Source organism: Falco naumanni, chromosome 5 (assembly GCF_017639655.2).
Source record: "Falco naumanni isolate bFalNau1 chromosome 5, bFalNau1.pat, whole genome shotgun sequence".
In the NCBI taxonomy this organism is placed as follows: domain Eukaryota; kingdom Metazoa; phylum Chordata; class Aves; order Falconiformes; family Falconidae; genus Falco; species Falco naumanni.
This window is the reverse complement of record NC_054058.1, coordinates 17,644,555-17,671,498: the sequence shown is the minus strand read 5'-3', so window position 1 is coordinate 17,671,498 and position 26,944 is coordinate 17,644,555. Positions and strand designations below refer to the sequence as shown.

At 38.7% G+C, this 26,944-nt stretch overlaps 2 protein-coding genes across 6 annotated transcripts; one reads left to right on the top strand and one right to left on the bottom strand.

Moving 5' to 3' along the window:
• Positions 1-97: 97 nt before the first annotated feature.
• On the bottom strand, positions 98-23,885 carry DNAI7 (dynein axonemal intermediate chain 7). 5 transcript variants are annotated; one of them, XM_040594671.1, is made up of 16 exons: positions 22,818-22,839; positions 21,224-21,271; positions 19,440-19,521; positions 17,869-17,960; positions 16,653-16,754; positions 14,192-14,329; positions 12,068-12,214; positions 10,829-10,932; positions 9,125-9,404; positions 7,251-7,353; positions 4,836-5,002; positions 3,743-3,887; positions 2,733-2,947; positions 1,871-2,038; positions 1,529-1,642; positions 98-436 (listed from the first exon to the last, which is right to left on the bottom strand). In XM_040594671.1, the coding sequence occupies exons 2-16, from the start codon at positions 21,236-21,238 to the stop codon at positions 167-169; spliced, it is 2,142 nt and encodes a 713-aa protein (XP_040450605.1). In that variant the 5' UTR covers positions 21,239-21,271; positions 22,818-22,839; the 3' UTR covers positions 98-166. The 5 variants fall into 5 exon arrangements, with proteins under 5 accessions (XP_040450605.1, XP_040450604.1, XP_040450606.1 ...); XM_040594670.1 differs by having other exon boundaries at positions 21,224-23,885; XM_040594672.1 differs by having other exon boundaries at positions 17,816-17,960; positions 19,440-23,885.
• A 427-nt stretch (positions 23,886-24,312) lies between these two features.
• ETFRF1 (electron transfer flavoprotein regulatory factor 1) lies at positions 24,313-25,629 on the top strand. The gene is made up of 3 exons (XM_040594175.1): positions 24,313-24,383; positions 25,103-25,204; positions 25,301-25,629. The coding sequence occupies exons 2-3, from the start codon at positions 25,160-25,162 to the stop codon at positions 25,514-25,516; spliced, it is 261 nt and encodes an 86-aa protein (XP_040450109.1). The 5' UTR covers positions 24,313-24,383; positions 25,103-25,159; the 3' UTR covers positions 25,517-25,629.
• The last annotated feature ends 1,315 nt before the right edge of the window (positions 25,630-26,944 follow it).

The following is a 26,944-nucleotide window of genomic DNA, read 5'->3' as shown; positions in this document are numbered from 1 at the left end:
AGCCACAAAAGAATAAAGAACTTAGTTTGCTTTAACAAAAACAAATTGTTTGCATTTTAGTCACTGAAACTGCTTCAGTGATTTGAATAGAAAAAGATTCAAGACTTTAAATGTAACTTTATTGAAAGCTTTTGATAATAAAGTCTTAAAGGAAAGCATACAATACTTAAGAGTATGTTAAAACTCTTGTAGCAAGGAGTAGCTGATATACAACATCAATAAACAGAAAGCTAGCTCTTTCCACTCTATCAATTGCTGCTTCACTGGCAAAGTCCTTAAGCATATGGTAGAGTGTGGAGTGAAATTCAGAATCTTCTTCTAACTCCTCTGAAAAAGCTTCACTGGTTTCAGTGATCTTGAGCTTTTGTGCTTTCTGACCATTAAACATATAAAGAGACCAGTCTTTGACAGAATCTGCTTTAAGATGCTCACTTACCTATTGAGGGGGGAAAAAAAAAAAAAGTGCTTTAAGGTAAAGCCTGTGACACTGACAGTATAAATTGTAGTATGGAATTCTAAATTTTAGTATATTCATGAGTGTAATACAGAAATAAAACCAAGGCGCTGCTTTAGCTCTCTGCCTAAGAGACTATGTACCAGGTACTGGATCAGCATCAAAATCTTCCATCTAGCTTGCCCCTATAAAAGGTCTGGCCCCTCCAGCTGCTGCTCCTGACTCCTGTGGAGAGAGCAGCTAGGTGCAATAGGCATCACTTGTTCTAGTTCTTGCTCCTGGGATTAAGTATCAAGCATGTCACATACATTTAACTCGAGGGGGGGAGAACTGCTCAACATTCCAACAGTATGGTTGGTTTTGCATCTACAAGCACAACTGGCAGTATTTTTCTGTCTGTCTGGGAGAAGTTTTAATGGCATATGGTTTAGTTCACAGATGGAAATAAATCAATGCTTAAGTTGCTTATTCCCCTGCCTCTGCAGTAGGGGAAAAAATGAAGCCCCATATGGACAAGAAGAAATTTCCAAATAGTAAATATAAAACTTGCAGCTTAGATTGCTGCTCAGAAGGACTCCTGCACTAGGAGACTTCATGAAAATTGGCATCCAACTGTACCATCCCGGCTTTGGCTAAAGCTTCAATAGCTGACTTACCAGTTATGCATCCTAGCACATTAGCAAGTGTCTTTGTTACTGAGGCTTGTGTCCCATTAGAGATCTCACAAATGCATGAGCTGTGAAGCAGTGCAGAACAGGCTAAGCTAGTGGTGAATGCTATTAAGTAGTCAACCCTAAATCTTAAAACCACTGCACCAAGCATGGGCAGGGGTTGAAGACAATGTTTGAGATGAGTGTCACTTAAAGACACAGGAACAATTAACTTCTGTAATTGTGGCATTTTTCTTTTTCATAGAATGGTTTGAGTTGGAAAGTGTCAAAGATCACATAGTTCCAACCCCCTTGCTGTGTGCAGGGACACCTTAGACCAACCTGGTCTTGAATGCTTCCAGGGACAGGGCATCTCTAACTTCTATGCTGATTTTTCTCTAAAAGTTTAGTCTAAACCACAGACCTTGAACACTACTTGCTCTTCACCAGCTTCTAGATTCCACTTGCTCCAGGCAAAGGCAAAAGCAGGTGCAACCAGTGCCATCTGTCGATAGGCTCCAGCTTCTGCTAGGGCAGCCTGTAATGCAAAAGTACAAGTTGGAAAATGTATACATAATTCAGTCTAATTCCCTGTGTTATACAACTGTAAGAAAAAGCTTGCTTTACCCAGAATCCACTGACTATGTGTTCTGCCAGCTTATATTTACCACCTGATTCTACACAACAGGTCTTCATACTGAAAATGTTATCCAAGTGAAAAATAGATGGAAAAAACAACAGGAAAACTATCTGTTCTTGCACTCACCTTCTTGTTCACAGGGACATACTTGTGAGAAAACTCTTCTGGGAAAATGTTCACACCAGCTTTTTTCAAAACTGCTCTTAGATCAGGTGGACTTGTCCATTTTCCTGTGAGGTGGGAAAGCACATCCTTCTCTTCCACCACTACTGAAGACAACATACACTGATTACCCTGTTGTACAAACCAGTGAAAGCAACTTACTGGTCATGAAAGCTGTTTTCTACTTCAGGCATCAAATATTAATATTTTTGCCATTCTGGATGCTGCATACACAATCTACTACTCTGCACTGTAGACTTTCATTTATGTATCCTGAAGAAAGCTGCTTTTCTGTAGGATTTCAGAAATTACACTGGTCTAGTGGCCCATGCGTATGCTCGTACAGACTCTTAAAATCTCGTGTGTTACTGAATTGATTTATATGGCAATGAGCATATGGATAGTCATGTGTAACTTGAACCTTTAGAAGGAACAAGTAGCATTAGTAGGAGGTTGCTTGAAATGCTTTTATTTCTCTTGGTGTAGTTGGGAGGAGAGAGAAACATTCTAAGTCTCTAACTGGTGAAACAGTCTTGAATTCAGCAAGGTAGTATCACTACCAAAGTATATACTTCCTGGAACTTTGCAGATCATACAGATGCTTTCTTTTGACCAGTTCACAAAAAAAAAAAAAGTGAAATTTAATCACCAGTACTGTTCCTTACAGTGCAAGGAAAGAATGACATCCTCCTTTTCACCGGCTTAGAGTGAGATTCAAATTGTTCTTGTGGAAGCACCCCAAGTCCTTTATTAAGGACTCTGTAATAAATCTATATTTTTTAAAAAAAAAATCTGCAAAATAGTTTTATTAAAAAATTTACAGTACCTTAATTTGTATTTGAATCGTTGCAAAGGCTGTAATAACTGCAAGTAGTGCTTCATCTATACCAGTAGGTTGCAATTCCCATGCTTGATATGGCATGTTGAGATGAGCACTCTGGAAAAGTGCTATTGTATAAAAGGCATGCATCTCAAAGGTGGCGATCTTTTCTTGTGTTTTATAAGTTACGTTGCTGATGCCATCAGTTCTCCACTGTTGGCCTTTACAAAAGGGATGCAAAAATGCAAAGATGTATTTGTAAAGCTTTGGCTTGTGATACGTGCTGGGGAAGAATTACTTAAGGCATCCTACATTAACCAGTATTTCCTCACAGTTAAGATAAACTATTAGGCACAAAATAAAGAGAATTCATTTAAGGCAAAAATTTCCCTCATTATCTTTAAATACCAGATTGTACTAATTTTGACAGGAAATTTTCTCCTTAATCTCAAAAGAAATACAAATACTAATGTAAGTGTTTATTTCTTATTTGCTATATAGCAGGCTATAAGGTAATTTTCAAGAGTAACTTCAAACATTAAACTATCTTAATAGGTTCTACTCTCTTTCATGAATTCAAAGTCAGAGGTATGTTGTATTTATCTAATGAGTATCACATTTGGCTATTAACACTTAATTTTCTTATTTTAACTAAATACTAATACATGTAGTTAGGAGCTAGTTTGGCTTAGTGGACCTTACATGTCTTTACCCTAGCAAAACTTGTTTTGTGGTATACAGTGTCGTACTACTGCCCATTAAATGGCATGGTTTTTTCCATTCATATTGAAAAGCTACAGTAAGAAGCCACAACAAGCAGTCCCTTGCTAGATACGATGCAAAAGCAAATCAGAACAACCCCGCCACCACCGCCACCAAATCAATTAACATTTAATTCTCCAGATTATTTCTGGGCTCTGAATTGGCTCTTATCTTTACAGCTACATTCTGGAAATAATCAAACTCAGGTATAAATTCAATTATTCAAACTTTAAATGTATATCCTAAATTTGTACCTGTAGAATCCCATCGGCCTATCACAGGATCTTCAAAATACATCACATTATCAGGAAGTCTAAGGATTATCTGTATTGGTGGATGTGTGGCATCCTCAGTGTCTTCTGAGGGATATGGGTATACTTCCAATCCAACATCAAGTACCTTTGGCAAGATGGGAAAGTAGCAGATAACATTTTTATTAGAAAATGCAGTACCCTACTTACTACTTTTCTTTAAGTCTACCTAATCTCCTGTGGAGTTTCCTAACACACCATTTAAAATGTATTACTATTCATGGTTTGCTAATATTGCACACTCAGCTACAGTCTTGAAGACAGTAGAAGGATGACTAGCAACAAGGCCTTTGAACTCTTCATGTGCTGTTGATGGCACTCTTAAGGCAGTGCCACATAGTAGGCATGGTCATTTTCTAATAGAGCCACAATCTCAAAAAAACCCCAAGAGCACCTGAAAGGGAAAACCAGATATAATTCCACTTTGCCCACACAGTGTCAAAGGGAATGAAAGAGCTCATGTGACTGATAATGCAGGTCTGTGTGCTCATCTGGGAACAAAGATCCCATGCCTCTTGATCTGCTCACAGTCCCCATTCTCTTAGTTTGTACAGGAATTTCACTTATTAAAGGTTTTCTGCTTCACAGTAAAAACTGCAATGTAGGTTAGCACTGCATCAGGAAAAGTAGGATACATTGGCTATAGTCCTCAAATACCTTGCAGAGCCTGCAATGGAATTGGCAGTAATTTTGTTACCAGCCTTCTTTAAGTATACCTTTCGCATATGCAAAACTAAGAACTTACCCCTTTGCTTTCACTAAGGCCAAGAGCGTTTTCCAGCACAAGGATCTGTGCTAGCCATGCCGATGAGCACTGAATGAGCACACACCTCTCTAATCGCAGGCTTATCTTTCCCCCACAGCTGCTCCAAAAATTGGCCAAATGTAATTGAAAAATTATATGAAAACTTGTCCCCTAGACTGCTGCTCAGGAAATCACGTACACTGCATATATACAGTGCTGAAACACCTCGGGAATAGCTCTATCGAGGATGACAGGGAAGAGGACTGCACAGGGTGTAATCGCTTTCCTCACCTCCACCATACTCCAGTCCTTGATTTGTTTGACCTGAGGTGGAAGCTGCAGTGCATCGATATGGTACACACCACCCACCAGCACAAACTGTTGCAAATCAACGATGTTTTCATCAGTTACCACCTCTTCTTTTTCATTTGCCTCTTCCTGCATCAGTGGATCCTGAACTTAAAAAATAACCAAACAACATGAGTTAACTTGGTGCTTAAACCACGACACTGAACTTGCCTGCTTCTATTAATTTTTCAGTTTGCACAGAAATCCCACATGCTTGATGTGCTTTACACTCCACAGCATTTCAGCACCATCTACTGGTGTTCCCCAAATCTTTTAAGAATTCATTTAAATGTGAGCAGACAGCTGGACAATGAAAAGCACTTCTTGTTTTGGTACTAAGCTTTTTAACAGATTGATCTCTGCTTTAACTTTGTAGTCAATTCAAAATGCTTTATATAGGACTAAGGTTTTACTGACAAAATGAGTCACGTCATTAGTTACAGAAGGATTTCACAAGTATGCAATACAGTAGCTTCTGGACAGGTCTAGTAAGATGGTAGTGGTATGAAAAGAAATAAGTCAAATAAGATATAACACACCTACAGGTCATGTGCTGAAGCTGAAAGCTGGTATTTATGAAGAGCATGAGTAATTTAACACTAAACAAAATTTTCATATAACAAACATAATTCACATTTCTTCAAAGCATAACGTAAATATTACATATACATATTAATTTTAAGTTTTAATTATTTGGGAACTGTTATTAGAAGGCACCAATGCCATGGAAAAAATGCCTAGAAATATTTTCGTTAAAAATAAACAAAAAAAGCATGCCCACAGAAAACATTGAGCCAGATGTTACAGAAGGAGGACAGAAGTTCCTATTTACAGGGCTCAAGATAAAGTGTTCAGTACTGTAAAAACAGCTACTGTAAGTGTTATTAAATTTTTTTGTGAGTGAGATAATCTCAAAAAATGACAAATACTTATATAAACTGCCTTCAGACTTTTTAAAAAACAAGTAAAAAAATGTGTTAATTTTATAATGTCAGATTTAGTTGCATTATGCAGAGGTTTCATTCCACTCTGTTCACATAACAGCATAATTTCCTGCTGTAGTTATTTCAAGCAAAAAATTTACAGGAAGTAAAAACTACGTTACTACCAGCCACAGTGGCAGCTTGCTCTTTAAATTGATTTAAAAAATAATAGTATAAAAATATTTTTTTAAGGGTCTTATACACAAAACTGTTTATTCTCTCATGATAAATTAACTTCTTAATGCTGGTACAATTAAGTTCAACCCAGAGAACTGCTGTAGTTCTCGCTCTTTCCCCTGTTCTTGCACTCCTGGTTTTTTCTTCTCCTCTACCTGGCTGCCTGTACCACTGACTGTGGTAACCACGTATCCTTTCAAATGATATTCTGAAAAATGGTTGAACAGGTTTCCAACTCATTAGCATGCCAGCAAAAGTATAGTTCCATAAGTTGTCTCTCCTGATTAAAGCAGATAAACAAGCTTGAAGACATTCAGGTGTAATTAGTACTCTGTGCACATACATTTCACCTAATATATGGTAGGGATTTTCAAAGCCTTACCAAAATAAAATAGCGATTTCCTCCAAATGAAGCCCAAATTGTTTGTATTCTTTTTAAAACTGTCTTGTTGGGGTGGTCTTTAGAGTCTCATCTGACAACTGGTTGCTTGGACTGTGCTCAGCAGAAAGTGTTGTGGGGTGGGGTTTAGTTTGTTTTAAAAGAAAAAAGGCTGTACTTTTTTTAAAAAGGTCAGCTAAACTATGCTGAATAGTTTGCAGTTGTTCTATTTAAGACAGTACTACAAGAAATCTCACTCGTTAAACCAAAGGACACCACACCACTGGGAATTTGTAACAACTTCTGTGGGAGAGATAAACAGCTTCAGTTCCTGGAATCAGACCCTGTTTTAGCAAAGTGTATCAGCAGGTATCTCGCTTTAAGCACACTTATAAGTAATACTCAGTAATACCTGCGCTACCTGAGTGCCGACCATCACACGCATTTGAGTAATTTTTTTTCTGAGGAAGTCAATCTCACCAGGTAGCCTGGCAGATTCATAAAGATTGTGTGTCTCACCCACAAACATACATAAACATATGCATAATAATACACAAATGTACCTAAACATAATAGACATGAACATAAACATAATAAATAAATAAAAATAAGTGCAGGGACAAAATCCATTTTCCTATCTGTCCTACTTTCTCCCTGCATTTAATATGTCAACAAAACTCAAGTGTTAATAGAACATCAATATCTTTATAAACTTTGTGCCATTCACAAAGAGATCTATATCATAGTGTTTCCATATATAAAATAAAATATTTAGAACAATTATTTCTGTAATGCAGTGCATAAAAACTAAGCAAATACCTTGTGATGATATGTCTGAGATTTCTGATTTCTTCTCCATTTCCTCCTTTGTCTCATTTATATCAGCTATGCTACTGCTGTTTTCTTTGAATGAGATAGCACTCTATATAAAGCAAGAGACACTTTTTCATTAGTCAGAGACAAGACACAATAAAGAAGAAAGCATCAACTCCTTCAAGAAGGCCCAAGGAGAAACAGCACAGTTCCACTCCTCCAGCAGCATTTTGCACCAATTTTGCTACAGGGTTTTAGGAGAAATCATTCTTACCTAGCTAGCAAAACCAGTTTAGATTAAAGGTACTTATCAACTTCGGAATCAGATACATAAATAGAAGTAAACATAAAATAATGACTTCATTTCAACAGCAAACTCTATCTCAAGCTCCCCAAGTACGATACAAGCACAACAATTTTAGCAGTGTGTACACTCAAAAATTATGTTTATGCTGACTTTACAGCTGAAGAGAGACACAAAAAAACCTTAAGCCATTCTTGAATCCAAAGCCCTACTGAAATTCTGCCAGAACCTCTACCTGCAGCTTTAGCCTGTGCCTTGCCCGTGAATTTTTTCCCTTTCTCACACTGTTTTCTATTTTCTAAACATTACCCCAGATTCCCAGCCAAATTTCCAAACCAGATACGAGCTCATCCCTGTCCTAGCAGACTTCTCTGGAAGCACTACAGTAGACAAGTGGCAGTTCATTTTACGAGCCCTCCATTTGGTGGCACGGGCACCTTTGGTGCCCTGTGCTGTGCCTGCCAGTGTGTGGAAAGAACACACGTTTCCTGAAGCAGGACAGAAGGTGAGGGGAGAGAAGTGTTTATGCACATAAATGTGGGGGAACTCAAGGTAGAGCCAGACAGGAGGAGAGACTGCAGTAGCTGAGAGAAGCGGAGTCTTCAGAGGGAACAGGAAAATTCACAAAACTAGATTGAGACAAAGAGAGTAAGATCTGGGAAAGAAAAAGAGAAGGAATGAAATGAGGAGCTTGAAGGAAGTCTGAAAAATGTAAGTGAAAACTGCCAAAAGACAAGATCTGTCATACAAAAAAGAGAAAAGGAACCAACAAAAATGGGATTTCAGGCACTGATTCACTACAAAGGTCTCGGGGACTGAAAAGGAAAAAGCCAAAGATCATTGCTCAAAACATATTAAGAAGGATAAACCATGATACTTTACAGTTATTTGTGCAGAAATTTTAGATGAAGAATCCAAATCATTTATCTGCAGATCACAGATGATACCAAAAGTGAAAAACCCAAACCCAGTAAGAAGAATAAAAAACCAGGCAACCTCCACAACACCTAAAGCCAACATACACCATTGGAGTGTGCTGGGTAAGAGACCTGGCAGCCAGCAACAGTATTTGGAAAGCTTCTAACAGCAAAGCTTCAGTATACAGACACAGAGCAACCAAGCTGCTGCACAACCAGCACCTACAGAACTATGAATCTTACTCTGCATGCTACAAATTTTCCTAATCTGGGATTCCTGCAGTGATTTTATAGGGTTGTCAGTTTCTCAGAAGCAGAATCCATTCATCTGGACATACGTCACACACTTACGGAAATACCTTACAATGGCACCTGATATTCCTCTTGGCTTGATCCTACTCTTAAACTGCCAACCGAATGGTGACTACCACACCCTGTCCAAACTTCCCCTTCTACCTTCCATACAACAAACTCTGGTCATTCATCCTTCCATTCCCTTGAGAAGATCTACGACATAGTATTAACACAAGTTGCCTTTTTCTATAAACCACTTAAAAACGCGGCACCCTCAGGCACAGGACACATCAAGAAGCTGTTACACTGCAACTGGGCCTTGAGAAACTACAGCAATGTAAAATATCCTTCGGGTTTTTACCTACCTTTCTCCCATCGGTACACGTTTCTTCTTCAGTGGACATGTTGGGCTCTTCCCTGGCTTGCTTTTCCTCTTCTTCTGATCCTTCTACATTGTCTTTTGAATGCTGAGTTAACTTTCTGCTATCTAAGACTTCCAATTTTGGCACACTCTGACACTGCAGCCAAAGTGGAGATACGTGATCATACTGAGTATGCAATATGCGAACAGCAACATTGCTCACAGCCAGTGACTCTGGAAGATCAAATCCATGCTGTGCACCACAAAAGATGTGATTTTTGCACCTGTAAACAGTTAAAAAGATAACATTCCCTAGTAAGATTGTCTTTTGTCCCATGGCACAGTTGAAGAAATAGAGTTGGATGTCTCAATATGCTTCCTGTCTTGTACTGCCAGCTGTCTGTTAAGCCTCTCCAGAAAAGCTGTAACTACATTAAGGCGCTCAGGAACTGCAAAAATAACAGTCCTGATAGGATGACAATGAGGCAAAATCAGATCACTGCTCTTCTACACAGTACATTCATGGTAAAACTCACTAATTAAATGAATGAGCAAATCCTACATAGGTGAAGTCACCACCTGTCTGTGCTACATCAGTCTCAGCATCTTCCACATAAAACCCAGAGAGATACGCAGATGTAAAGGAAATGTTGATAATCAACAGTATTACACAGCCATCAATCCTTGTGACAGTGTAGGAACCAGGCTAAGAACAGGCACAGGAGACCAACTTGCATCAAATCGAGTTACCAAACTTGTGAACTTGGGTTCTTTCACCAGATGTAGAAGTTTGCTGCTCATTGCAATTCCTGCCCAACCGAATCCAGAACAATTAAAAATAATACTTATTTTTGGGTAAGATCATCTGGTCACGAGTTCTAACAATCTTCCAGTAAATAAACATTTATTTTTTAATTCTTAGTTGAAAATTTTAGGTGCATCTCTAAGATATTCAAAATGCATTAACACTAAAACCCAGATAGGCTCTGCCTGCAGGTCAGTCTGACGTTGCTGAGCACTCAGACTTGTAGTTATCTTACCAAAGCTTTCAGCAACAGGTCCTTAGTCAAGGCAAAGTCATTTTACCAATTTATTCCTCATATTTGCAAAGTGGGAGTAGGAAGTCTGCTCAAAAATCTTGTTTTGAAAAGTATGTCAATTAAAAATGAAAAATAAAAATATATCAATCAAAAAAAAAAGTTAAACAGTAATTTAATAAATTAAAAAAAAATCTTTTATTCAGAACCCACTATGGAGGATACCTGCATCCCAGGTTCTATTATCTTTTATCTAACAGTGCTGAGCACAAAGCATCATTCATCGCTTTGCAAACAACTGTAACAGCTTAGAAATTACTTAACGCATCAGCAAGAAACATTACTTCCAGAGCAATTTCATTTCTCTGCATGAGTTTTACAGTTTTCCTTTAAACTGTGCTGGCAGTAACAGGGTTCTACTGCAACATTTTAAGAAACAAATCATACATATATATATTCCATATATAAAACATTCCTGTTTCTTTAATAAATGTCTGATGTAACCAGTACCTTCCTTAGCAACAGATTGGTATGAAATTCATCAGTTAGGAGTCTGTCGAATGAATGGTATTCAACACGAAAAAGATTGAGAAACTGGTTCTTAGAGCTTACTCAACTTGAGTAGACAAGGCCAGGCCTCATTTCAAATTAAGAATTTCACTATGCTGTACCTTACTTTCTTCTTCAGATTGGCCCATATACAGAAAGTAACATTCTTATCCTTTATGACTGCCTGCATATTTCCAGTTTCAGAATCTTCATACATATTAGCTGTCTTCAAAGAAAAAAGGCAATTAAATCATGTTTTCTTTTATTTATATCACTTTTATACTTACTTAAACAAAAAAAGACACACAGAAATAAAAATACACCAGACCAGTATGTTGTATTTATGTACCTAAACTTAACAGTTATAAACTCAAATACCTCTGTTAAAATTTGAACTATGTTCTTTTTTTCCCCTCTGACTTCATCAATTCTGTCAATCAAATACTGCCAAATATGGGATCTTACATTATCCCCTTCAGTAGTACTGCCTACCTCCCTTAATCATGTCCCCTCAAAAACATATCTCAGGTCAAGTTAAAAAAAATAATAAATACTTAGCACTAATGGACTCCTATCCCACAATCACTGCACAGATTATAATATTGTCAATGTAAAACTTGTGAAATTATAATTACATTAGGAGTATAATCCTAAACTCTGTAAAGACAAGAATTTAATATTTCTTAATTTGGAGAGGGTTTTGAGTGTGAACATACAACTGCTTCACTATTTCCTTTACCCCTTTTCCTTTTTTGTTTCCTCTAGCAATATTCTTTTGCTAAACATACTTACATACAGGATTAATACAATTAAAATAGCAAGCAAGATCACTACCTATACATGCAACCCAGAAAACTGATTCCCAAGTACATTTTCATTTCCTTGTTCAAAGACTCTTTACTCTTCTCAAGATCTGAGTTTAAAATATTTTTTAGTCACATGAACTTGTATTAAAAAACATATATAAGCTAACCTTATGACCTGCTTTTCACATTTACAATTTTTTATACAGTCAGCTAATTTTAATTTAAATCACTGATACAAAATAGGAAAAAAATGTCATACCATGCCCCTTATTTTCAACATCTTCAAATCTCACAAAATTTCACCATAATCTAATCTTAAATTTCTTAATGATGGGGATTTCCCCTGCAAAGCTAAGATTTTCAGGGGTTCTGAAGAATTACAAGTCTGGTATCTGCTATACACATGATCTGGAAACTCCAGTGCTAGATTTGGAGACTCACATGCTAATCTCTATGACAGTTTATGAACAAACAAAAACAACCATCACAATAAAACACTTGTAGCTAACCCTGCATGCACTGCGCATACTACAGCTTCATAGTAGTAAATCTTACTTTAAGCAGGTGCTCTGTAGCTCCATTGTACTTCTGATGAAGCAGATTCTGCAATTTCAGAATAGATTCCTGGTACTGAGCTGTTTCTTTTTCTGTTATCTCATTTGATGGTGTGTCCAATAAAAGAAACTGCAACTTCTCAATTAACTAGGAGACATAATAGGTGGGAAAATTATCTCTGTTTTGACACCACCCTTAATATACTGTGTGTTCTGTCACATAAAAATCAAGGCAAACTTCCTTCCTTTGTACCTAAACATATCTTGGTCGCAGAAATAATCTTTTTCTATTATATGTCTAGAAATTGTGCTAACCCATCATTATCAGATAAACAGCCAACCATGCAAAGCGCTGGAAATTCCAGGGTCAAGTCTGTCTGCCTTCATTCCTCTAGTCAGATTCCTTCATTCCTTAACCTGTGGGCTGTGAAAAATTAGCTTACAAAATAAATCATTTATTGAACAGATTGGTCATATGAGGAAACCTTTTGGTCAAAAAGTAATTTACAGCTTTATTTTGGAACCATATGAAGTCTTAAAAAAAAAACCAACAAAACAAACCCAACAAAAACAGATACACATACAGCAATTATATTTTAATTCTCAGAACAATACTTAGCATGAAGTTTGGAACTCTGTCATAACATTGTTGTCTTCCACTACAGGCTAGTATCTTTAACATCTAAGTGATTGTATAGAACTAAAAAATTCCTAGCTACTAAAGTGACCTGCAGCACTGAGGCAAAAGGAGGATCAAGTTCTATTTTATGCTTCCCTTCCACACTTGCCAGACTCCTCTTCCTTGTAGCCTGTGGAATTGCAGTGCTACTGCTCGTTAAAGGTGTGGCAAAGCAGCAGCAGAATTACAACTACCACCGTCTTTTTTATACTGCACCTGGAACATGGTCTACCTCGACAATGAGGTAGACATGATCTCACAGTTCAGAGTGTTAAACAGTTTCCTTTAAAAACACGTAGAACAAGAAAGAAATGCTCAAGTGTTTTAGACCAAGAGAAGTTAGGGACATGGTTTAGTGGTGGATTCAGCAGTGCTGGGTTAACAGTTGGACTTGATGATCTTACAGGTCTTTTCCAACCTAAACAGTTCTATAAGACAAACAATCTTTTTGACATCACCTTGCATTTCCAGCAGGGGCAAAACAAAAATACCTACCTTCTATTATCACATAATACTCTATTGAGCATACAGTGCAAGGCAGCACACATTTGCAGGACCTGAAACAGCTGTAACCACTTTAGTGTTGGACGGGAAACATACAGCTGGGGGGAGGAAGGGTGTTTGTGGGAGAGAGCTGACAGCAGGGAGAAGAGTGGGGAGAAGGAACAGAAGTGGGCAGTTGCCAGGCTTTTGGCTTGGGTTGCAGTGTAGAAGAGAAAAAGTGAAGAGTTATCTGTTGAAATTCTTGGAAAGGACTAGCACATTCCCCACTGGGTCAGAAGAAGGTTGCAGTATGCAGAAGGTGAAAACTGCAGCACCCAGCAAGCACTGCAAGACAGGAAATCTAACACTGGGAACCAAAATGAAATTTGTGTTACACATGCAACTTTCACTCCCAGTTTCTGGAAGACCCCATGCAACTTTCTGAAAAAAACTATAAAGTTAGCATAAATTAAAATAAAATCCTAAATTTACAGAGCAGCCACAAATTCCTTAAAATTTCTTCGCAAGCTATCAAATGGTTGGTGGACTGCATTTTGGAAACTCCTGCTCTTACATGGCACCTCACTAGCTCTAAACGTTACACAACAAAGCTGCTGTCCACTGAAGATTCTATAATATACATGAGCTCATATGTTCTGGCTCAAGACTTTAAAATGTGCATAAGCAGGGAAGATGGATGTTGGGATAAGAGAACTTAGTGTAAAAACATTGCCACAATTTAAAGTTGCATATTTAAAGTCAACAGTCAACTTCTTTAGAGCAAACAATAAATCTGTAATTAAAAAAATGTAAAAACTGAAGAAAAACTTCTGGGTTTTGAAGGTTATAGCCAATTTCAGTCATTTTGTTAGGGGAAAAAAAGGATAAAAAAGAAAGAAAAAAAGGGGCATCAAGGATATGTTCTAGTAAGCTTAAACTGAAAAATACCATTTTAACACTTACATTTAGCACCTGTTCCCCCTTCTCCATCACAAGTTGAATGTCCTCATTTTGATCTTCACGCCATAAGCTCATGAAAGTATTTATTTCCTGCAGTACAGTTGGGTCAGGACTTCCATCACAACTGAGGTAATGCTCCCACTACAGGAAATGTTCAAAGAAAAATAGATACAGGCATGTGGTACAAATGACTATCATTATTACAAGAAAAAGGAGGATTATGAAAGACAAATATATTATAGTGATATATTCACACCTGCATCTAAACAGGGCTGTAACACCACCTGGCTTATTACTATCCCAGAAAAAGATGGTTTACTTTGATATTAATGTGTTAAGATATTTCTGCCCACCTAACATTTGCTGTTTATACTTACTCATTTATCAGTGGTTTCTGTTCTGCTAGGTAGAGCTTGCATGCCTACAAAAGCAACAAATTCAGTACCTGCCACAAAAGACGGGCGGAAAGAATAAATAACTGAGAATATAAATGAGAATGTAAGTGCAGGAGGAAGAGGCAGATGGTTCTCAAACCAAATCCTGCCAACAAACCTGAAAATTCCTACACTGGCAACAAAGCTGCTTAAAAGCCTTCTGCTCCAACAAGTTTATTCCTCCTTTCCCTGTCTGTGAAGGTTCCTCCCCCTTACCAGTAGCAACTCCACTGTTACAGAAACTTCTGCTGGGGAGATGAAATCCATGATATTTTTTTAAAACAATTTTATTTTCAAATCAACTGTTGGTCATTCTTACAGGCGGAGGAAGAAAAAACCTCAGTGACAGGCTAGACCCATTTAACTCTACACACAAGCCTAACATTGGCTCATGGGATCAATATATCACCTATAATGTATTTTTTTCAACCATATAGTAAGATATTAAAGAAACATTACCTCCCTGTTTACTGTGAAGATTATTAATGCTATGTTACTGCTGATTGCATTACAATGTAAAATGGATCTTATAAAGCAAAAGCACTTGTATAATTGCATTCCCAACCACCTCCATAACCATTTCCACTGACTTTAAAAAAAGCAGTAATAGGTGAGTGTCCAGTACACTGGAAACTCCTGTATAAAAGATTGATCAACCTTCAGTAATTAAAACATCTGACCTCTTTTTTTAACATCTTTGCACTTAAAAGAGAGCATGGCTCCACATCTGCAGGGCTGCACCCAGTTTTGTGTCCCTCAGTACAAGAGAGAGAGTAGTAAAACTGGAGGCTCCAGAGAAGAGGCATCAAGATGGTTAGGGTACTGGAGAAAATCACGCATAAAGAAAGCCTGAGCTTTGTTATTTTGGAGAGGATTAGCATGTGCAATCTACCAGTACCTAGAGAGGCGTTACAGAGAAGACAGAGGCAAAACTCTCCTCAGAGGCACACAGGGATGATGCATCATGACAATTAGGCAATGATCACAAGCTGTAACAAGGGAAATGCCAATTGCATTTAAAGAAAAATTCTTACAGTGAGAGTGGTAAAGCAGTCAAAAAGGTTGCTCAGAGATACTGTGGCATGCCCATTCTTAGAAATTTTCAAAACCCAACTGAGAACACTGGTCTAACTTCAGAGTTTGCCCTTCTTTGTGCAGGAGGCTAGCGACGTGAATTTCACGAGTCCCTTCTAATGGGATTTATGCTGTGATTCTAGATTTGTTCCACAGAGGTTTTATAAAGGATTAAGCGATATACAAGACAAAGAGAAAATCCTTGTGTCCACAAGTCTATTTAACCTTACCTGCAGCCAAACTGAGCAAATCTCATACCAGGCTGTTACTGAATGATGTTTCTCCAAGACGGATCCACAAGAGCAAAATGTTCTACCAGTGTACTTCCGTATCTCACTATTCAAAATATAACTTTACAGGTACATAGTACTGTGTACGCCCTCCTAAATGTACCATTCCTAAATGGCAGACATTAACTCTTAGCTGCATTTTCATGTATTTCCAGCCCTGAAATCTGACCTAGATGTGTGCCATGTCCTTCAAAGTTTTTGCCAGCCTCTCCCCAAATGATGACCCGTGATATCCAGAAATCACTGGAACAAATGTTGTCAATTGTCTCAAACGCTACAAAAATACCTGTAAGCCCTGGCTGAGATTTTTTTGTGGAATGTTTAAAAGTAGAAGGAATTAAACAAATAGAAAAAGAAAGACAAATACCAGAATATCTTAAATTACAAATGCTCTTGACTGCTGGGGTAAGCTGTAGAGTCCTAATACTTTCATGACCCAGACAAGCTCCTCTTTGCCCATGTTTCTTTTCTGTGTACACCAAAGTATACAAGATAGAAGAGAGTGAGCATGGCCAGTTACAGCCTTGAGATGGAACTTGAAATGCAGGCATAGCACACACCTAAATTCAAGAACCGGAAACTCCTGGATCCTGTAACGGAGACGCAGCCTAACACTTCATTGTAAAACCTCTATGACACTTGGCAGATTTTGGAAAGAAAGCTTACCTTTGCATATGCTCTATAATCCGTTTTCCACTGCTGTGCAGAGAAAAACTTCTGTTCCAGTGAATGAAGTTCTGCTAGTTCAGACTCACTTCGTTTTTGATTCTGTTAAATATGTATATATATATATGTCAAACAGAAGAGTTAAATATTTGGTTTACCTTTTACAACTATTTTATATCAAAGGAAAAAATTTGGGATATTTGAACGATTTATCATTTAAACAAACCAAAACACTGATCACTTGCTTTTTTCATGAAACATTTGAGAAAACTGCAGTAGTTCATAATATGTTAGTCATCACATTAGTTGCTGAAATATATGATAAACATAATGTATAACACGATTGTTAACCTCTCACTTGAACAGTTTTCAAATCATCACCCTGGAACTAGCTGTAAGGAGCTGCTAAAAATGTGAGCTTATGTTGAAAAAACTTGTGCAAGATTTTTTTTCCATATAATTACTACTATTTTATATTCCTCTTGTTTTTCTGAAGAAGAAAACAAAATTAGTTTTTTTAAGTAAACCTTCCTTTTTTTTTAAATACAAAAATATTTAGGTATTTCAAATCAGTTTTTGTTATGAATTCCAGTCTTCTTGGAAAAATAAACATAACCTAGTACACACACAAATCAATGTATCTGCTCTAACCTACAACAACTTACAGAATTTATACCAAATTCTCTTGCTATAGATGTACCAAAAGTAATTATGGGGAACTCAAAAAATAGACCCAATTGAAATGATAGTGGAAATGAAAAGAGTTATTTATTCAAACTGGAGTATCACATATCACAAAAGTTAATGCATTTAAACCACAGCACCTTTATGTAGCAAAACCAGGCAAGACTACTCATGTCAGGGAATTTTTCTGAATCAAAGCAACACTAAGCCAAACATTTGCTTAGTGAAAAAATACCACAGAAAAAAATTCAGTACCATTTCCCTTGATTCTACACGCATTATGTTTTACTACTAATCCAGCTCACTACCGTTTCAGTTTGTGGGATCTTCCATAAGAGTACCTTTCAGGCTTGGAGAGATTTTTTATTATTAATTTTAATCTAGTGATGCTAGAAAATTTCCTCTACATTGTTCCCGACACTAAGGACATAAGGAAATTTATTTCTATGCTCACACTAAATTACTAATGTTTTACAGACCTTGTCACAAGATTAGAAATAGGATTAGATTTTTTCAGTGAGTACAAACTAACTTTTGCCTCAAGCTTTTCCATCTGTTCTTTTTCAATTCTCTCCTTTTCAAGTCTTGCTGCTTCTTCTTGTTGAGCTCGAAATTGGGCTTCCTCTGAAGATTGGGAAATACATCAATATATAATTATATTTAATAAAACCAGAAAAAGTATTTTGTAATTAGCTGTAATGACAACCATAATGAGCAACACAAACGTGTATCTTATATTGTGCAGAAATCTTCCAAACAAGCCAAACTAAATTGAACCATGGTACTGAAACACAGTATCTATGGCACTACCCCTATCAGCCTGTGACAATACAAGTGGAGACAGGGATCAGCAAGCCCTCAGAAACAGCAGCAGGAGCACCTCTTCTTTTATCTACAGCTTCAATGGACCCTGGTTCTCAATCCAAAATCTATGGTGAAACTGAGTGGTTCAGTCCCAAGTTATTATTCTCCTTTGCTACAACCTTTGGTTTCCTACAACTTCAATCTTGCAACTGTTTGTTCATTGAAATCCTCTTTAGGATCAGTCACTCCTGATCACAGTTTTAGCTTTTCTTTGCTGCCACAGGGACTAGAAATTAAGAGAATGTGAAAACTAAAATTGATTTCAACCGCTAAGCCTTCAGCCTAAGCTAGCAGAGCCTATACATCGATCCACATGTTCCCAGACAGTGGCTTGAATGTCACCATCTACACGTAAATCACTTCAAGTATCTGTGTTGCACTGAGGCAAGAGCAGCAGCTGTTCCGAAGTCTGCCTGTACTCGCCTCAGCTGCTACTCCCATCCACAAAGGTTACTAGTTATTAGTAGTCACTTACTATTACTAGCCATCATAGCATGCCTAAGCCCCCATCGGATCTGATTAGTGGCAGAAAGGGAAGTAGCAGGGATGGATCTGATTTTCAGACAGGGTATCAGGTCGTGATACTAAACTGCAGAAGCAGGCACATTCAAATGGTGAGGACAGGTAAGTTATGCAACTGGGATTTCATTTTAAGGGATACAGCTATGTACAACAGAAAGATCTTGAAGAAGTGGGTGGCGAACCAGTCGCTCAGTAGAGGCAGAACAAGCTCAAGCAAACTATATTTCAGTCAAACCTAGTTCACAGCCACATTAACTGCTACCCCTTCAGAACACCAGCTAGCCCTCTGCCAACAGCAGTATTCCGCTGGCCTTCTCTGGAAAAAGTCCTTTTCACAGAATTTCTCTTGACTACTGATACATAGGCTTAAGCAGGGGGAGGGGAAGAAATGCAATGTTTTGTGGTTTTCTAACTTGCTGAGAATATTTGGAAAGGTAATGGTAAAAGAGAAAAAAAAATATCTAATTATTCTAGGCATCCCCCTTCCCAAGTTCCTAACCACAGGAGAAATAACTAGAGAAAAGAGTATGGCTCTAATAGGAAAGTGAGATGCAGTCACACAGAATTTAGCCTACACAAGAAAAAAAGAGAAGAATCACCTGTGTTTGTGAAATATAGACATTGATGCACATATAGTTTAGGAAATTACTTTCTGTCCATTTATTTAAAATCATTTATAGGGAATATGATGGCATAAATAACTTAAGTGCACAGTACCTTCGTCTCTCAGCCTCCTTTCTTCTTCTTCTTTCTGTAATCTCAGTTGTTCAGCTTTGCTAACTTTCTTTTTGCCACTGGACTTAATGTTTGCAATAAATTAAAAGAAAACAATTGTCAATATAATTTTAATACATTTTGGGAGGTACTTGCCAACTATAACTTTTCCCTTCTAATGTGATCCCTGAATTAATATTCTAGACTCCCTATACAGTCAATGAAGCCTCCAAAACAGCAATATACATCCTGGACTCAATTTTCTTCTCATTTTCATGATGCAGTGTATGCTCTTACAATTAATTTATTACTCTATGCCAGACATTCCTGAACACAGACACAATAGGAGAATATTAAAGTATCTTCTCTTAATGTAGAAGTTGAATAACAGGCAGATCTACTAAGAAAATAGACGTTAAAATTTCAAACATTTTAGGAAACACTGGGAAATGTATTTGGGGACACAGGCAGGTCTGGCATTCAGAAGCATCTAACTTAGAAGACAACTAACAAAGAGTTCAAGCCCTAGGCTGTTCCTAGAATAACTATACTTAAAATTTGTTCTCAGAAGTTATCATCTTTATCAATTCTTTGCAGTCTGGGCATACATTTAAAAAAAATAAAATACAAGCTAAGTAACATGCAAAATCTGTCACGTAACAGATTAACGAAAACAAAACACTTATTTTTATACTGTAACACAGTATTCATAGATTCTTCACTGATACACATAAAAATTTGACAATTGGATCTGTGCACATGAGGTCACATTATCTTTAAGAGACTTGAACAGTAGAATGTAGAAAGCATAATTCTCTTTGGATTTGAAGATGTTTGCTAATAACCCCCTCACTTCTTTTCCTCACTGGCAAAAAGGAAGATTCTTGGATGAATTTTTATTTTTTATTATATTTTGTTTGGCTTTTGTGTGTGTTTATTTTTAGCATTAACAGTCTTGGGATGCCTAATCAAATATGTAGGATCAGCACTGTGACTACAAAACAGCACTTAAAACAAAGACACATAGAATGAAAATACTGTTTTCCTGTTAATGAAGCAGAAAAGGCAGCCTAAGGTTGCAGTCCTCACCAAGTGCATAGTGACTAAAGACTAAATCATCTTTATTCAGTTTTATGCAGTGTTTAAACAGGTAACACTGCCATTGTATTGCACATATAACACACTTGCAGTTAATGTGTCTGGACTCCATGTGGAGTTGATGGAATGATACCAGGGAGGAGTGCTGTTCCTGAAGGCAGATCCTGCAAAGACAAGGGCTGAATAAAAGAGATTTAAAAGAGAAAAAAAAAATAAAAAGGAAAAGAAGGGGGGGCAGGGGAGAAAGATGTGCAAGGAAGTAGAAGTGGAGCTTGTAAAAACAAGCAGGCTGATTTTGTACTGAATGGCAAAATTAATTCACAGCCAATATTCTTGTTTATGAGTGGGGCAGATAAAGCTATATTTTTGTACACATGAGAATATAAACCATGATATTCTTCTGCATAGGTCCCAACATACGGACAAAACAAAGAGTGACAGCAGCCTAAACTAAGGTTGAAAGCAAAGATACGGATGACAAAAGCTGTCCAGGAAAACAAATTACTTTCATTTGGTGACGTATTTATGTACTGGTTGAACAACGGTATTCTGCCTCTGACACATACAAATGAAAGACAATTAAATCAAATGTTTACTTTTGTAAAACATAGAAAATATACACTGTAAATGGGTTCAGAGCGTGAGGCAACATGAAAAGAGGAAACACGTCCTCTATCTAGGCATCTAACCTGGATGTTGCACATCAGAGAGCCGAATCCCAAGTCTCCATGCCATCACTGGTGAGAGACAACGATTCAGCCAGGTAAGATAAAATTAGTAAAACAGTATGAGTTCCATCCACAGTGTCAGTAAGAGAATATAATTGGATGGTATCACAATATCAATAAGCACTAAGGATCAAAAGCATCTGTCAGGAATCCAATCCTCCTCTTCCATAGAGAAATGAGTACAGAATGGTACCAAACCAGCACAGTACAGTAGCACAGTGCCCATAGGCAATAGAGAAAGAGGTCAAACACAGCTGACAGGGAGAGACAAAAAAAGAGGACTTAAGTCCAGACAGTTGCAAATGAACACGATGGTATTATGACATCTTCCCACCTGAGTATTCCTAATAATTTGGTAAATATTATTACAAGTAATTGAATTGATAGGGAACTTAGAAATAATCAAGGAGAACTTCTGTCATTCATCACAGAAAAAGCGTGTTACAAATACTGTTATTTCACATTCTGATTCTGACAAGTGTATTTTCAGATATAAATAATTACTTGGAAAGCTATTCACTTTACACAGCAATAAATATATACATAAATATAATTTTGTGTACAAAGGTTAGCAGGAGCTTGAACAAAAAACAAAGGTGAAAATTTAGAGTTAAAAAGCACCAGAGTTAGCATGCATCTTATCTCACATTTGCTACCAAAGCATTTACTTACTGACTACTATAACAGTCAGTAAAAGCCATAGTTCTACCCATTAAGATTTCAGAGAAGAATCAGTTCCTTTCAGTTAAAAAAAATATCTATATAAATCTTCGATTACTTTTCTTCCAATGAAAATAGAAAATTTGCTTGTTCCAATTACTTATAATCACTTTTTAGTCAACTTCTTTTCACATTCTTATGACAACATAGTACTGACAAAATTGAGATGCACAGCTCCCCAAGTAATGCATTTGAATGTGTTCTTTTGGGCGAAGGGGTAGATAATTTAATTATCACTGAATTAAGAATAATCCACGGGATGAATTTATGCAATCCAGTTTCCCGCAAACTTCTGTCTGTTGTCCCCCCTGCCCGTCACGTGGTCTGTGTCTAGCCTGTGGCTCGAAGCCAGGACACTGGCTTTATGCCCCAACATCTGCTGCCAAGCAAAACACACACTGGCTGCGCTCGTCACCTTCTCTCTAGTAGTTCTGCAGGAACATGACTCAGCCTCCTTGCAAAAGGCTCATAAACTTAAGTGTCCTGGAGACACCTGTTCCTCTTTCAAATTTCATGAAGCCTGACCAACTGGCTCAGAAATACAGATTAAAAAAATTAAAAAAAAACAACAACAAATCCTTTTTCCTTTTAAAAATCACATTTGCTTACTATTAAGGTCTCACAACACCATTATTATGACAGATCCTCTTAAAAATGTCAAAATATATTTTGTAGACATTAAGGCCAGAAGTAACTGATGCTTCCTTTAATTTCAGTATGAAGCACTTTGTAATTTTACTCACATAATTTCGAAAATAACAGAACTGTGCTGACATAACACTGAAATGAATATTGCAAGGGTCAAAACGCTGTATGTGAACTAGTGTCTACCTACCTTTTTCTTCTTTTTTGGACCCTAGAAGATCAGACAGGGGGAGGGGAGAAAGGAAAGTAAGCATCAGAGAACAGGGTATTGAGTATAAAGGAATAATTAGAAAATAAAACTATTCTGTAAAATTAGATTAGATTAACTACTGAAAAACTATAATGACAGTAATTTCAATATTGCAGAAAATTAGCCGCTAACACATGACTACAAGTGGTCATAATCTATCAGGCTAGATTACACTTATGGTTATAGAAGTATATTTACTTATTCCCAGTGTTAAAAAAACCTAATGTACATCAAATATGTAATTCAGTCCAAGACATAATTTAGTCAAAAAAACGTTTTCAGTGTTTTCTAAACTCCTAATCTGATACTGTGTGCTATTCCAAGTAACATTGAATTACATCATGGGATGACCTAGAAGAACACAAAACCACCACTGGCTCTTTTGTCATTCATTGGGAAACTGCACCTGAAGTGAAGAAATATAGTTAGGGGCCTTCTCCAAGTGACTACAGAAAATACAACAGATTCTGGAAAGCCAAACATCTAACAGCAAATCCCTTATTTGATTTACCAGACAATTACCTTTTCTGTGCAAAGTCTAAATATTGCTATGTGAATTTACATAATGTCGGTGTCATTAATTACCCCCACGAGAATATTCCCTGTGGGGTGGTGAAAGGGGAAGAAGGAGAAGACAGGCTGTGCACGGGACGGCGGCGAAGTGTCTTACAATGGAGCGACACCAACAACGAAGCGTTAGTTACCTCCGAGCTGGGTGACATGCTAAGCCGCCATAGTAACAAACCACTGCACAAGAAGCTTGATCAGGGGATTGCAGAAAAGCTAACGGGCCCTTCAAGGGGATTTTTTTTCAGTCTTAAATCTCCTTTTCCATACACTGGTACTTCAGTAACCGATGTGAAATACTTTGGTCCAACCCTCATCCACCTCACCCCCTCATCAGCCTCTCAAGGCACCTGTTACCCTGCTCCTGCCTTCCCTCTTTACCTGCAGAAGCTCAAGGCCCTGCGGCTACACCGGCACCGCCCGGGCCCACCGGCACACGGCACACCGGCACACCGGCACACCGGCACACCGGCACACCGCCCACCGCCCGGGCTCACCCCGCCGCGGCCCCCCCGCCCGCCGGCACACCGCCCACAGGCCGGCTCCCAGACGTTGCCGCCCGCCAGGCCGCGGCAGCAGCTGAGAGGCCGCCGCCAGCAGCCCGCACTCTCAAGGCCGGTGCCGGCATCTCGGTCACCCGGGCCGGGCGGCAGCCGCCCCTGCCCGCTGCGGTGCGGGCCCCCGCAACGAAACCGCCGGCCCCAGCCCCGGTCCGCTCTCACCATGGCGCCGCCGTCACGTTGCCTAGGCGACCAGCCCCTCCCCCCACGTGCTCTCCGCCACCAATGGCGGCCTCCCTTCCTCCCACGGCCCCGCTCCGCCCCTCGGCGCCGCCGCGCTGCCGCCCGCCCCCGGCCGGCCAGCAGAAGGGCGGTGCCTCCCGTTTACGGCTTTGCCGTAAAGCGGCGCCAGCGGGGTTTACGGCGCGGCAGGGAGTTGGTGAGATACTGACCTTCTCGGGCCCCGGCCGGGGGGTGCGGGGTTGGGTACGAGCGGGCACCGGGCACTAGACCCCCCAGGCAAGGCAAGGGGAGGGGGTGACGGCGGCGGCCCCCGTCCCGCAGTGCCAGGAGGGCCGACTGTGCTCCGCCCCAGCTGCCGTTGGTCAGATAAAAACCGGCCTACTTCTTCGGTGCTAACGTTGTTTTTTCTTTTTTTTTTTTTTTTTTTTTAACGTTACGTTCTGCCGCTGTGTGCGGGCCCCAGTTCATAATGCGTTTAAACGATATTTAAAAAGGAAGATTTATGAACGCAAAATTTTCAGGGATTCCTGGTCTTATTTATATATATGTATTTAGCACTGTATGCATATATACATTTATGTATATAAATGTTTCTTTAGCAGACCAGAGATAACGAAGGTGCCAGGCCAGCACGTACAAAACTGAGCGTGTAGAAAGCGCAGAGGAGCAGCACAGGGATAAACGGGTGTTGCAGCAGTGAAAGTTCTTGGGTGTTTCTGGTTTTCTGTTAGAGGTGAGGACGGATGGAACGGGAGAAGAGAAAGAAGCTAAAGGGAAACAAACGGAGCCAAAAGCAGGAGAGGCAGAGAGTGGAACCGGAACAGTGCTCAGTTAGAAATCGTGCAGTTTCTGTGGAGGATGAGGCTGGGATTTACAGACTCCCATGGAAGGCTAATATCAAACATTATTCTTCAGGTTAAAAAAAAAAAAAAGTGTAGCAGACGAGAATAAAGAATTCATTGAAATGTGAGAATGGCCAATTCTTTAAGAGGTGAAGTGCTGAATCTATACAAAAATGTAAGTTCTTAAATGCCACAAGCACTTCCCTTAACCAGACAAAACCCTTTCACCATGCACTCAATTTATTTAAAACATATTTTTTTTTTCTTCAAGCTGCTGTACCTTGGAAGGGAGTATCCCAAAGGAGCAGACTACTTTAGAAGCCGTTTGAAAGCAGCTTTTCTAAAAAACAAAGATGTGAAAGATCCTGAAAAAATTAAGGAACTGATTGCACGAGGAGAATTTGTTATGAAAGAGTTGGAGGCTTTGTACTTTCTCAGAAAATACAGAGCTCTGAAACAGCGCTACTACAGTGATGACAATCAATAACTGGTGCCAATGACTTTGCATGTAACTATATAAATCCATAAAAATAAACAATAAAAGAGCTGTAACCACAAAAGAAATGAAATCTAAATCCTTCCAACCCATGTAAAATACAGGTTAGGACTTTGCTTCCCTTTAAGTAGTCGCCTGAAGGATTTGGGGGTTGTATGGTATGGGCAATAGGTTTTTCTTACAGATATGAAACAATTTTGCAGGAAGTAGTGGTAACATGATTCTGTTCCGTTTCACTTCGATTCACATGTTGAACAGAGCTCCTCTTACCCAATAGCTGTGCACTGGAATGCCAATTCAAGGTGCTACACTTAGAGGATTAATCTGACTTCAAAAGTCTTCCCCCTTCAATGATTCACTTCCACTGAAAATGAGCATGTTCTCAAAAGAAAAGTAAATTCTTAAAAATTTTAACTACTTGATGTGCCAGATTCACATCTGCAGGCTGGCACAGGTGCTGAAGCAATCAATTTGAACAGCAGTGGTTGAAGCACTTATATCCTGAATCCCTGCTACTGCTGATGTCTGATGCTGTGTAACTGCTGTAGCAGGAATACAAAACTTGATCCTTTTCCCTAGACAGAAAAGTTTGATCGTGGATGCTTGCTCCATGGCTGCCTGTAGACCTTGGCTCGACTAGCCCAAACTTGTGCCAGAACTGATATTCTGTTGCATAATCAGGTTGGTTGGTGTTTCCACCCCCCTTCCCCCCCCAAGAACTAAATGACACAAGATAAAACATTGGTTTTCTTCTGAAATATAGCTAAGCACTCACTGCGGTAGAACTGTTGGCAGTAGCAAGTCTTCAAACAAAATCTAGAACAGAATTAAAAAATAATGGCAAATTTGACTGTATGGTATGTTGCAATGAAATCTATGTGCTTCAGTTTTCTGCACTGCAGGGACATATAGAAAGTCCTTCCACATCAACCAAACTCCTCTACAGTATATTGCAGTTAAACCTATTCTAAATGAATACCTCTACGTACAAAGTTTAACCTGCCCTTCTCAATAACTGATAAAAGATTATCCAGACATGGTAACAAAGGGCCAAAGTGTAACTTTATAGAACAGCAGGAGTTTCGTGCTTTTTTCCTCATGGGACACACTCAGTAATAAAAAATGTCTTCCATGTTTTCTGTAAGTCTATGGAAGGCATTTGATAGAAGAAAAATGTGTACCTGGGAATGAATATCAAACAGCTATTCAGAGTATTTTAAACTTGTAGACCAATTCAAATCATGTCTGCTGTTAAGACTTAAGAAAGCAAGGTCTCTGGGGCATGACTGAAGACTGTACAGCCTGAGCAGCACACACCAGTGAACGAGAAATGCAGTCTACCTGAGGAAGGCTCTGCTCATCGCAGAGCACAGAATGTGACGGCAGCACAGACCAAAGCAGGTGGATCGGTACTTTGTC